The 13560-nt window shown below is 40.2% G+C and overlaps 1 protein-coding gene and 1 long non-coding RNA gene across 3 annotated transcripts in view; both read right to left on the bottom strand.

The window, feature by feature from the left end:
- Positions 1–1444: 1444 nt before the first annotated feature.
- LOC122878941 lies at positions 1445–2151 on the bottom strand. Its single transcript, XR_006378591.1, has 2 exons — positions 1747–2151; positions 1445–1655 (listed from the first exon to the last, which is right to left on the bottom strand). It is a non-coding gene; the product is annotated as an uncharacterized LOC122878941 (long non-coding RNA).
- A 5-nt stretch (positions 2152–2156) lies between these two features.
- frya (furry homolog a (Drosophila)) overlaps positions 2157–13560 on the bottom strand; it is a 44479-nt gene continuing 33075 nt past the window's right edge. Inside the window, exons 48-63 of one of the 2 annotated variants that reach the window (XM_044202480.1) lie at positions 12437–12616; positions 11463–11627; positions 10640–10714; positions 10355–10525; positions 10115–10123; positions 8472–8672; positions 8098–8241; positions 7077–7240; positions 6774–6981; positions 6268–6417; positions 6071–6169; positions 5907–5990; positions 4639–4656; positions 4234–4344; positions 3927–4132; positions 2157–3826 (exon numbers count right to left, since the gene is read on the bottom strand). In XM_044202480.1, coding sequence (XP_044058415.1) covers positions 3568–3826; positions 3927–4132; positions 4234–4344; positions 4639–4656; positions 5907–5990; positions 6071–6169; positions 6268–6417; positions 6774–6981; positions 7077–7240; positions 8098–8241; positions 8472–8672; positions 10115–10123; positions 10355–10525; positions 10640–10714; positions 11463–11627; positions 12437–12616 — 2244 coding nt within the window. In that variant the 3' untranslated portion in view covers positions 2157–3567. The remainder of the gene's footprint in view (positions 3827–3926; positions 4133–4233; positions 4345–4638; positions 4657–5906; positions 5991–6070; positions 6170–6267; positions 6418–6773; positions 6982–7076; positions 7241–8097; positions 8242–8471; positions 8673–10114; positions 10124–10354; positions 10526–10639; positions 10715–11462; positions 11628–12436; positions 12617–13560) is intronic. The other variant, XM_044202481.1, reaches the window with a different exon arrangement.

Below are 13560 nucleotides of genomic sequence, written 5' to 3'. Positions count from 1 at the left end.
TTCCTTCTATTCCTTCTAATCACACCCTTTGCATTGATAGATTTCTGCACACTAATATTTCCTTCCACTACTATCCATGTCCCACCTGTCCTGCCATTTCTTCATCATTTCTTTTTTGATCATCGCCATAGCTTCTCATCTAAATGATCACCACTATGTGCACTGGCAAACTTGCCAGATTATTAGAAACTAAAGGTCAATACAAGACAATGTGTTGGAACGTAATTCAACATGTCAATTCTTGTGCCATTTCCATCATTTAAACAAAGCAGCTGCCTAACATCCCTCAGCTCCTCCACTACTTCCCCAAAGACTATTATGTGCATTGAAGTCTCTGCACCATATTTCTTTCCTATTTCCTTGTCTCCTTATTATTTTCTCTAAGGTTTCTAGGCTTATTGATTTACAAGGGTTATATAAGTTGATTACTATCAAATTCCCATCTGATTTATACATTTCAATAATCACACATTCTATTTCTGCAAGTTGCTATTCTTCTGAATGATATGCCATCCCTCACCAATGTTGCACAACCTCCACCTTGGTTTTCACCTCTATCAAACCTGACAGACTCATACCCAAGTTAAAATAAATCAAGGTGAGGTCGAAGCCAAGTTTCTTGAATGCAAACAATATCAGGTTTGACTTCAGATTCTGCTGCAAACTTTTGAAATTCTTGTCCATTTGCAGTCGAGCTTCTAGCATTCCATGAGATTTCCTGAGATCTCCTTATGCTTGAACTCTGGGGTACTACATGCCTCACATTGTCACTCAGGGTTTCCTGATACTCTATTGGTGTATTTTGCCTGATTTCATAAGTGCCAATACTTTAATGCCTCTGCATGTGTCACATTATTCATAACCTTGTACCTCTGTACTTCTTTAGCTTGTTTCTAGACCACACTTCAGAAGGCATTATCTTTTCAAAAACAAGTAGTACAGACAAGCTATCTGATTTGAAACCACTTTTATCAGTTTGGAGTCATTTGGCCTCTAGTACTTTGCCACCTTGTATCTCATTCTTCACATCCTCCATGGACATTTCCAGAGGTACATTTGAAAAGATCTAATCTTTTTTTGTGGCTTGTCTTAGATTACCCTCTCTTCAGACCATGCTTTTCACCCTTGCCTTTTTAGTTTGGCTAACCTCCATATCTGAAGGCAATCTGCTATCTATCTATCTATCTATCTATAAATCTCCTGGCACTGATCTGTCATCAGCCTGACTTCAAAATAAGAGTCCTGTTTAAACTGTGGAGACTGCAGTTTAGTTAATTTTTATATGGTTTCAGTTGTTTACAACAATATTGGGGACTTATTGCATGAATATTAGTCTCTGTAATAATGGGTGGCAATTACGCTCGCATTTAAAATAAATAAATAAATAAAAAGAATAATATGTTTGTGTTATGGTATACCGGAAGCACGACCAGGACAGCGAGTGTGCAGTAGTAGGTTCCGTTTATTTACAAGAACACACCATGAGGAACCAGGAGTGCGGGGGTAAGGCTGGAAGCCGGTGGGCTGGAGACAGAGGCTGAGGAGAGCAGGCAGGCTGAGGCAGGAATGCGGTCCGAGGCAAGTCAGGTGAGAGCTGTGGTGAAGTCCTCCTGGAAAGCCGGTGGGCAACGCGGGAGCAGGTGACACGAGCGAACCTGGACACAGGGAGTTAAACAGGTTAATCAGGCGTCCTGATAACATGCAGGTCATTTCTGAGCGGGGTAGCCAAGAGCCGAAGAGTTATACCACTGAGGTAAACGGACGAGCTGGCGAAGACTGGTGGGAAGAGCCGGGTAGATATACTGTCAGATGTGACTGTGGATGGAGAACAGGTGAGCAGCAGTAGATGGTTCGCAGGTGTGTCAGTTGCTGATTGGCAGTAACTTACCAAGTAACCACAGCATACACACACACACACACACACACAAGGAGACTAACAGGGGACAGACACACAGGAACACTAGGAATGGTACAGCCTACTATGACAGTTAGAAACTAGGTACGTTCATTCCCTAAGTTTAGCCTTTCAGGCAGACCTTCCTGGCTTTATACCCTCCTTCTTGATGATTGTCAGAGCTAGAGCTCAATGACAACAATAATAATAATTAAAATAATGATAATAATAATATAACACAAATCACAAAATGAAACCACAGTTAGCAAATATCAGTTTTATTTTTCTTGTTACATAAGTGTACAGAACACCAAAGTACAGTACATTGCAAAGGCAGTAGTATTTACAAGGCGAGAGGCTACACCAACGGTTTTACAAGTATGTAGCTATCTCTTTCACTCTACATGCAACTCAAGTTCATAAAAATACAATCTCATGAGTCTAAGCAAAGCCCCCATTGTACTATGTACAATTATTCAGTTAAAATAGTTTCTGTATTTGTTCATAAACATTACTATTACACTTTATAGTACATAGAATTTGCAAGCTTGGCAGGTTTAACAGATGAAACAAAATATTTGTTTTCTATGAATCTAGTCTGATAAAAGCAAGTTTTTCTCTTGCAAATAATATAAATAATTTAGCTAATTGCAAAAAGCTGCACAGTTAAAAGGTACAGTAAGATGTTTTAAGTAACAGATAACCCACACAGCAGCATGTAGTGTAGGTTTGGGAGACATTACAGTAGTTTTGCAGCATGTCTTAGTAGTTAAATGTGAACAATTTATATAAATCAGTATCCATAATTCCATCTGTGATGGTCGTCAGGTTTTTATCACACGCTCAAGCACCCATACACAACACACCCACACACAAACAAGTTTATTTCACTATCCCTGTGGCGGACAGTCATTGACATATTGCTTTCCCTTGCCCCTTACCCTAACCTTAACCATTACAACTAAATGCCTAACCTTAACCCTTACCCTAACCTAATTGTAACCTGCATCCTAAAACCAAGTCTTAACCCTCAAAAAGCAGTCTCTACCCGTGGGGACCTAAATTTTTGTCCCCATGGTGACACATGTCTCCATCAGGATATAAGAACATGAAACACACACACACACACACACACACACACACACACTCAAAGACGCACTCCTTTAACCAAGTAATGAAGCCTCCCTTTTTCTGTACTAACAATGTTAATGTTTTCCAATGCTATGATATTCAAATACATTCTTCAGGTTACAGTAAAAGTCTTCCACTTTTGTGAAGGATTGCACATTTTCCCTTGACATTTAAAACAACATAACTGAAAGAGAATCATTTAGCTTTGGTATGTCATTTGTTAAATGTGAAAGTTATTGACCTCAGTAGCAAGTGGTCGCTTTGTGACAATTTCTATTATTAGTGCAATAAAAGCCTAAGTTTCTTTGAAACAGCAAAGTCTCTCATCTTTCTAAAAAAACAACAGTATTGCTGCACATCTGACTTAATGACATTCTGATGTGCTCTGAGCAAGAAGAGGAAAGGGGGTTTAGTTATTCCCAGGTGAGAGCAGAGGGCTTGTTAACCACTGAGATGATAGCAGCAACCCCAGACAGGACCAGAGGCTAGGCAGGGGACAGGGTGCTGTGCAGGAGCAGGTGTCATACGCTGCCAGGCCGCCATCAAAGAGTTGAGCCTGAAACCCTAGAGTCTGGGAGGAAAGCTGTGATGGCTCTGTAGCCTTGGGCTCGCCGGATCATGTCCCGAATCTCCCGGTTAAGTTCCATCAACTTGACAGAGATTTCTGTCAGGTCCTGTTTTGAGCCCACCAGAGCAAAAGTTCCTGTCTGACCCAAGGTTTGATGTCTGAAGTAGATGTTGAGTAAGGTCTGGACCTCATCCTCAGAGTGGCTGCCAAAGATGTCGTTAGGCCACATTGTTCTGCAATAAAAAATATAAAATGTTATGTGTCTGACTGGGGGCATTTTTTGACAGCATACACTCCTCCTGTATAGGAAAATAAGCTCTTTTCTTTTCTTACCTGCACTCACGAATGTAGCGGATGGCTGTTGGAAACTCGTTGTTCTTCAGACACTCCAGGATGGCCTGCACAGCAGCCTCAGAGGAGCTGAAGGTGGGCTCAAAGCAGGAGCTCTCACAGGCAGCAATCTCATCATTCGTCACTGAGGCTGCTGCTACCCTCAGGTTGCTCTTCAACTCATTTAGCTCTCTGGACATATTTGTCAGCTAAAGGTTGAGAGGGATTAATATCATTACAGGGACATGGATAAGATGGTGGGTGTCATGGTTCCAAAAAGAGAGGACAAGCAAATGCATGATGTACCTACCTTGGGAATAGAGCTTATTGCATGGACCTGTTCAATCAGCTTACAGTAGGACTGAAAAAGCAGCAACAGCTGAAAGTGGAGTTTGTAGAGTCTTTGACAGAGCTCCAGTTGCTGAATGTAAGAGCAAAGTGGTTGTTAGCAAAAGGACTTTTCATTGGTCTAGGTTTCTCTTTCTTAGGTATTACTTTATACTTTATCAGGTATTTTTAGAGTTCTGCATTTGGTGGATAATAAACTCACATATAACTACTGTGGAACTACTTGTAATAGATGTCAAACCTGCTGCAGTTATACAGAAGACTTTACAAGTGCTGGAAATGGGATTACAGTAAGCTGAAGTTTTGCTTTTTAAAACAGAAAAAGACCATTTAAAACAACAAAGAGGACCAAGTCTTTCCAACTTACAGCCAGAGATTCCATTTGCTACAAAGCAAGCATGTTACAGGACAGAAAAGAAGTAAGGAAAACAGAGAATCAAAAGAAGGGCATGCAATTCCTGATTATTGCCATTTAAAAGTGGGTGAAAGGTATTAGCACAGATCATTTTATTGGCATGCAGAGAGGAAGAAAAGTGAAGGTTGATGTATGTGTGAATTAGAACTGAAAGGAGAGCTGGTAGTTGCCATGAATTAAAGGTTCCCTGTGGAGTTTTTGACCTCTAGTACTGCTATGGAGGTGTTTTTCTATGAGTGGGTCCCCATTTTGTTTATCGCTTGCACAGGCATGCTTGCATGCGCGTGACACGATACATTGTCCTACCAACGGTGTCACATTATTCCACTCATCAACAGGTGGCGTTAACACACCAATATATGCAGCAATGCGCTAACAAAGACCGGGAAGAAGAAGACTGCATGCTAGTTAATGTGGATGTAAACAATGCTGCATTCAAAACACTGAAAAAATTTGAATTTGAAATGTTTTATGAGGAAAGAAATGCACTCGACACATTTTTTAGAGGATACACAGAATGCATTTTGGTGAGTAACACTGAATGTGAACATAACTTTTGTTATCAGGCCATTTAACTTGTTAAGACAACTCCACAGGGCCCCTTTAATTAAAAAGCCAAGTGAATCAAGCCCAAGCAAATTAACAATTTTGCCTGTTAATTAGCATAAATGCACTCACTTTGGTGGGAATCTCTTAGCTATTAAATACCAAGTTTTAACAGCAAAATTTTCCATTTTGCTGTTTCCTTTCACTAAGTTATGAAGTGAGCGTTACTGTTTACTGCTAGATCAAATGCAACTTAAGAGAACTTGCTCCCATGCCCAGCAGAGCTGAAAATAATCACAATGCACACTGGAATGAGATAATCATTGTGACGTGCGATAACTCAAGATTGTCAGAAACTATACATTTACATAGTGTGAGAAAATTAGAGGTAACACTCACAGAGCTACAGTATCACACAGTATTCGTAATGCAGAAAGTACAGTATGAAAGGTCAGTTGAAGTGGAATCTTTAGTATTTTCATTCATTGTCAATTTGTAATTCTATTTTTACACAATAAACAACTATTTTCTTTAAAATTATACAGCCTTTGTCTGTTTGCACACTGGATTAGCTAAACCACAGAAAATACCAAACCAGTATTTTACATTATCGTTCAATTGATATGACAGCATGTCAGAGTTACTGCTCAAATTCCTAAAAAATAAGGTTTTACCTTTTCCTCATGCTCCGCTGGTTGACGTGTTATCACAGTGCCTCCAGCACTCCTGGGAAAAGTGGCCTTACAGTTGCTCAACCACTGTGGGTAACAACATAAAAACAATGTGACAACATACAGGTGACATTAAGACTGGAAAGCACAATATTTATTCTCCTTACAGTGAGAGCTGCTTCCTTTCTGTTGTTGTAAGTATCAAGATACTCTTGAAGTTCCAGCACGCTGAATTTCATTTTTTCCAGGAGTCCATAAGTCATAATCTGTGAAAATAGAGTTTTGTTGTTGAATTAGTTCAACTACCACTAACATGTCATACTGTTAAAAAGTATTAGAAACTGGAAAATGTCAGGTTACTCACTGTGTCTGCATCAATATATAGTGTTGGGCACTCTGAGCATGATGTCAGCATCTGAGAGGACTTCAAAAGCTTTGATCCTAATCCTCTCAGACCATCACCGAGGTAACTCACAGCGTCACAGGTCAAAGAACAAAATTTGGTCTGGATACTCTGCAAAGAAAAAAACAGGCTGGTTGTGATACTGTCAAAGTCACTCCTACATCATTAAAGGTACTTACATTCTGTCATTATTTCTGTTTTTTCCTGAAATTCTCCCTTCAGCTTTGGTCAGTGAAGTGAACAACATCTGGTTAATGAATCTCGGAAGGCTTTCAAGCTGAATGCATCGACAGAATGCCCTCTATTTGTAATTAATCAGACCTCTTCTGAAAGGAAGCCTCTCTCCCTAAAGGTTAATCAGCCAGACAGCTAATCCCGCTACCCTTTCAGTTTAATTATTCACTTTGACCAGGCACACTGATAATGGAATTTAGGTGTAGGCTGATTACAAGGCCATGCAATTATACCTGAAATAGTGAAGAAAACACATGAAAAGTGTAGACTGCACAGGATCCATCTGAGTCAGACACAAGCTGGTTGATGTGACTTCGCCAAGCCTCCTCTGCATCATCGCATACAACTGGTTGGAAAGCTGCGAGGATGGCAGAGAAGAAGGGTGACGGTGGCGGTGAAGAACGGGACTCCAGCATGTCATCTCTCTCCTCCTCGGCAAGACTGAGTGGACATAAAGCCACGTTATTAACAATGTAATTTTTATGTAACTTTATAAATTACTGACAAAAAAATAAAATAAAAATGTGAGTAGGTACCTGGGTAAGCAGCTGTCAATGTCCAGTTCTCCTTTGTAATCAATGTGAACCATGTCCATTGTTAAACTGTCCCCACAGTAAAATTCAGGGGGCAGTTCACTGATGGGGAGAGAGAAGTCATCCTCATGGACATTGGTGTCTTCATCTTCTTGGGGCACCTCATACTAAAAGAAAGCAAGAGGGACACATGCTTTCTCACAATTGACTAAATTAATATTAATATATTATATATTTATATAAATTGCCATTAACAAATACTGAGGCAGCATGCAGTAAAGGTTGTTACAAACTGAAAAGTGTTCCCTCTGTTATATTTAATTATTAAACAGATAATTTTGTGGGTAAAATGGATACACTAACCTTGGCACGGGACCCTATGGACACTCCTTGTGATGTTTTCTTTAATTTGGTAAATTTAGTGTGCATAAATAGTGCCAATTAAATAGATTATAAAATAAATTAATTCAGCCAGCACTGTGGCGCTTCACAGTCATGTTTTGGGACAGGCAATGTGTAAACCTTTCTTGACCTCCCACATGCCAAGAGTTTTTAGTTGTCGCTTAGAGCCACCCACACAGAAGCAATAGGTATACACATTGCCTTAAACAGACAGACACAGAAAGAAAGAGCCTTTTTTATATTATTGGCTACGACCCCCTAACATCCCCAGACAACCTCTGCAATTAAAATAAGGCACCAACTAGCCCACAGCTCAAAGCGTTATGATTTGCCTGTTTGCAGATTTTAGTTAATTCTCCTTTAGCATGCAACTACTGAAATAACAAGAAAAGACCCTCACATGCTCTACTCTGAAGAGAGGAAATGTAGACAAGTCACAGCACCACAAAATAATACTTAACATAGACCGAACCCAAAGCACATACAACATCCAAGACACTTCACAAGAAAATATGCAATAGAATAGCTCCTATTTGGCAAAATTAGTAAAGAACTCTAGTATGGAACTGCGATAGGAATTAGTAGTTCCCAGAATCTCAGACACTCTAAAGCCCTTATTCACCCGCTGCTTCGAGTCCTCTGGCAGTTGGACCTCGAAACTAGGATTTGTGGTGTTCAGAGGAGTTGAATCAGCTGATGTTGTATCAAAAAAGGCGGAGGGAGAGTCCATGTTACTGATCTCTGCTGTTGGGGAGAGGTTGACAATCTGCAAAGAGACAAAGTCAAAGTCAAAAGATTGAACAGATGTTAGTTAGCATATTATGTCTCCCAACAGTAAATTGAATGTAAGATTTTATAATACTTTCTAAGCCTTTTTTTAAAGACTTTTCATGGCCTGCAGATAAGTATAATTTTCTTTGCTAGTGGGCTTCAACAACTAGGTTTTCCCTTCATTATGACATTTATTTATTGGCATACAAACATAGGTGAACTTACAAGTTGTGAGTGGGAGAGTATTTGGCTGGTGGTGAGGGAATCTTCCTCAGACGACTCGTCTGAGTCTTCATGGGTGATCTTGCTGAGGCTGGGCATGCTGCTGGATAGCTGACTCTCCTCCAGCGGCTGCAGGTCACTCCGGTCCAGACTGTCCATGGAGCGTCTGCGCACACCCCAGTTGAAGTTGTCCATAGTCTCTCCCTGCAACAGAGAACGGCCTTGAGTTACCAAGTACCAAGAAGTAACGCACAATCTCTTCTCTAACGCAAACACATGCACACACACATACTGTATACACACATTCACACAACCATGCTGTGCAGGTTCAGGGAGGGGCCAACTTCCACATTCCACCAAAGCTCCACATCAACAGATCAAACAAGGGAGGCTTCCTGTGGTGATTATCTTAATATCTACTACTGGTAAAAGGCAAAGGCCTTGACTTTGCCCATTTAGCTTATTTTTAAAGAAAACCATAGTACTTTTGAGATCAAAAACAAATTTTGTATGTGGTCAGAAAACCTTCCTCACCACCTTCTCAGGCCATTTAATGTGTTGTGGTGTCATTAACATATAAAACTGTCTGTGTTGCACTTTTGTTGACCACACCAGTTGTTTTAGTTTTCAGTCTGTGTGAAATTTTAGCAGGCACAGGGAGAACAGCTGACACTGTGTTCCAGGGTACAAAGTCTACAGAGCTTTAGATACGCTGAGATAGTTATATACGTATGTTATTTCTACAGCATCAAATGCCAATATGTTACTGTGGTTTTTACGTTTGACAATGCAACAAGATTGGTGTTAAATTTAACCATTTAACGAAAGCAACAATGTTAGTGCTGTAACAATGGGAATAACAATATGTATATCATCAGCATTTGGGCCTCTGTGTAATTTGACAGAACTGACTTGAGGAAGGTTGGAGAGCTTGATGTTCTTCTCCTCAAGATAAACCAACAGACATTTTCATTGCATGAATTTACCAAATAGTTGACTGTATAGGGCAAAGGTATACAGCAGAATTAGTTTGTGTATAACTTGCTGTTTGGATTGCATAATGATTTCAGTGGGATGTGTATGAGAATAGCTGAAACTGAACACAGTTTCTTCTACTGTGTAGATGGAGACATTGAGACACATACAACACAAACAGTGCACAAATGTCATTTTTAAAATCCCATCATGTTGGTCAGATTTGTTAAGTTTTTGAAGGGAAAATAAACTATATATATATGTATATATATATAAACTCCAATATAGGTCAAATTACAGATGCTCAATTTGTATTGAGGAAAACTGCACATCGACTACTAGTATCATAATGTGCAACTATGTTGGAAATCAACATTGGTGAAAAGCAAACCACTCATCTCTTAGGTTAAATACTGTACACATGCATATAAGCTATCATATGCCAAAGGGGAGCTGTGTGTAGAATATCAATGACTAATACTTGCTTTCTCTTAATAACCAGAAAAAATGATTAAACACCGTTTAAATCAACTGAAGATACAATTATATGTCAGCATGCACACGCATTTTCTATGATTTGCCATCGGTGTGGCAGTTCACTAAATTATCTGCACAAGCAAACACTCTTCTAAAGAACACAGCAAGTAAAAATGTAACATGACTAAACTTACCTGTAGCTCCTAGATAGCACAGACAGAAAAAAGCAGAAAAAAGAAACCCCATTACACAGAGCAGGCAGACCTGACCCAACACAGTATAAGAGTGTTTGGAGGAAAATATTCTGGCATCTTCGTGCTTTTGCCTTACGAGTTTGACAATGTTGTCGTCCATCAAATGTGAGAGGAGGTGAGAAGGAGGATAAATCCTTTTTTTTACCACTGTTTTGAAACTTTTGAGGTCCTGAGACTCACCTCTCCGTCTTCAAGCTCCACATCCAGGAAGTCAAAGTCCCTAAAGACTCTGAACTGCTGCTCTGAGGTGGTGTCGTCCATGTTGTCTGGTTCCCGTGTCCCATCGTCGGAGGACACCAGGCTAGGCTGGTGCTCCATGAGGTCCAGCTCGCCACAACTGGAGAAGATCACCTATACAGAGAAACAAATAGACAAAAATGAAAAAGGGCTTACAGGCTATTTTTGAATGCATGATAATAAAAACTGGCCAAATTCATAGCAGTGCTAAAATCAAGTGTATCTTACCGAAGGATTTTTTGTGAGCCCCACTTCTTGTCCACACAAAGACAATACATTCACCAGTTTTTCCCGTGTTCTTTTCTGCAGAGGGCAAGAGAAAATGGAAATATTTTGAACAGAATTTGGATGTCACAATTCAATTACATTTGAACCACATCACAATTTTAGGCCCCATTTACACCTGGCATTAACATGTTATCTGTAGGATACATTATCTGGATAATGAAATCCGATCCATGGGTCTTTGCATTTACACCTGGTATTAAAATGTGAACTGATTATCTCGATTGCGCCTACATTGTGATCAGATCTCAATATGCAAATGATTTAGGCAGGCCTGACTTGTCAGTAGACATGGTGCATCCCAGGTCAAGGAAAGCAATGCCACGACGTCATTTATTTCTAAATCACTTTTTGCGAGGGAAGACCTGCTAGCAACTACTATCATGTGTAGCTTTTTTTCGGGCTTGCTTAAGCTGGCAGGAAGAGTTAGGTGACCTTTCAACTTGCTGATCCAAATGTGGTCGGCTGATCCGACTGCATTCTGATCACAATGCATTCTGCATGCATTCACACCTGGCATTAATACGCATTTTTCCTTATGCAGATACAGATCGCATTTTAATGCCAGGTGTTAATGGCGTAATAATGCGTTAAATAGCCGTCAAATGCAGCCTTCGATGTGTTTTTGTCTTGATAAAAACTAATATTATTAAACATGCTGACATTTTAATGTCCTCATTATCAAATCATAACTGTTTCATGCTTTCAACCCTTACCCTACAAATTCTGATTATAATTCTAAGAAGGGATGGGAAGAAGAGCTCACCTGTGAAGACTGAGGCCTCTTCCAGCTGACTGGCACCAGGACATTGTTGGAAGTGGATCCAGAGGAGGTAGAGGAGGTGCTGCGTGTCACTGCTGTGGTCCTGCTCCTCACATCTTGGCCTGGAGAACGCTGCAGGTCATCATAACGCCGGCCAATCACCGGTGTCTGACAGCATGGACACAAACAAACAGACATGTGCAGACCGAAACCTTGATGAGTCAGGGAAAGTTTGAATAAGAGAAAGTGCCTCTCTGCTTAGTCAAGCCATGACTCAGGCTCCACAGCAGCTCCTGCTTCTTCAGGGCTTTGACAGTTCCAAGATGAATGTAAAGTGATCAATGTTTCAACATAAGCTGGCAATGATTTTTTAGCAATGTTCACAGTTTTTTTTCCCCTTTCCAAATGCGTGAAGCATTTGAGGAAAAATAAACCTACCTTTTCTTTGCTTTATTCCTCAGTTTAAAAATATCTGGGTATTTTAAGAAATATCAGTGGTTTGTCCAGTGTGTCTCAAGTTTAAATACACATGTTGTTGGCTGTCCACTAGAGCTCTCTGATTCACATACAAAGGACGGCAGCAAAGAGCTGACATCATTTCCTGCCATTCATAAACTACTGTACACAAATAGCTCCCTGTTCAGTTCCCACACATACACCACTCTGTCTGTATCTTTGACATCACTTTTCAGCTCTGTACTGCTTGGCTAATTGTGTTTACCTTTCGAGCTTTCAAGCTAATCTCAAGGGGTTTGGTCAAAAAGAAATATCAGCATTGAGGAAGGGGAAGAAATGTTTCCTTTCCAAAAAGCTTAATAAGATTCCACACAACCTCAACAAGCACCACACCCTGGAAAATACAGGAAAAAATACAGGGGCAAACATACAAGCATTAAGCTCTCCTCATGCTACAGGGACTTTTCAAACCAAGAACTTTCACACAGCGTAAAAAGAAAGTCAAAGAAAGACTCTCTAACCTCAGATATGTCAAAGTGGAAATCCAACGTTTTCCCAGGCAAGGCCTTGGAGGAGCGGTCCCAGACACGGTTGATGTCCTCGTAGGAGAGGTCACTTTGTGGGGACGAAGGCTGCACCAAACTGGCTGATCGAGAAACCACCAGCTTCAGGATATTCAGCGCTTCCCCCCACTGGACAGTCTATAGTCAACGCAGACATACACACACCAATTCACCCACAGAGGCAGATAAAAACCAAAACAACCACATGTTTAGAAAGCAACAACCACAAATGTCTTTCTATGTGTTTTAATGTAGTTCTATTTTTGGAGACAAGTGTTCTGGCAGTTGACTTACAGTAGGAAGCTAAAGGAAAATTGATTCAGTATGAGAATAAGCAGAGGCCTGTCCTGCGGCAGAAAGGCAGACTGTTTATAGTTTGGGTGTGTCTACAAATTTACTGTGCTGACACAAGACAGATTTTTTTCCCTTTTTTCCCCATGAACACTTACAAAAGGAACAGGGAACACAAGCCTCTTACTCAGAGCACGATGCCTAAGGATTTCCAATGATCACATCTGGTGTAGGTAATCTGAATGCTTTTTTTCCCGAGCACATATATATCAGAGAAAGTTACCACAAATATATCCTAAAAATATAAACAACCATTTCCTAGCTAAAATTACTGCCCCGTGGTTGTATGTCTCTGACAACTAGTCAAGTTGCAGTTTACATCCATGTCTGCCCAGATGCATATATGTAGTGAATACTTGGAAGGAATTGAATAAAAGGTATAAAGTGTATTTTTGGGCTAAATGGAAGTCATCACTATACTGATGATACATATGTATGATTCCAGTTAATATACATTGTTGAACTGATTAATGAAGGATTGTCATAGATGTATTGGCTAAATAGGTACACATGTACTCGATTACTATGTAAAGATGGTCTCCTATAGAGTATAGCTACACTAAATGTGGTGCTTTTGTTTTCTCCTGGCATTTCTAGATATGAAACCTCTCTAGAGCTGTAGGTGAAACTCACTCACTCACTCACTCACTCACTCACTCACTCACTCACTCACTCACTCACCACAGGACCAAGATTAGCTAGGCACGCTTCAATACATTGTTTGCAGTCAC

The sequence above is a fragment of the Siniperca chuatsi genome, linkage group LG7, assembly GCF_020085105.1.
Source record: "Siniperca chuatsi isolate FFG_IHB_CAS linkage group LG7, ASM2008510v1, whole genome shotgun sequence".
Classification (NCBI taxonomy): Eukaryota; Metazoa; Chordata; class Actinopteri; order Centrarchiformes; family Sinipercidae; genus Siniperca; species Siniperca chuatsi.
The sequence above is the reverse complement of the archived record's forward strand: the minus strand, read 5'-3'. Positions and strand labels throughout refer to the sequence as shown.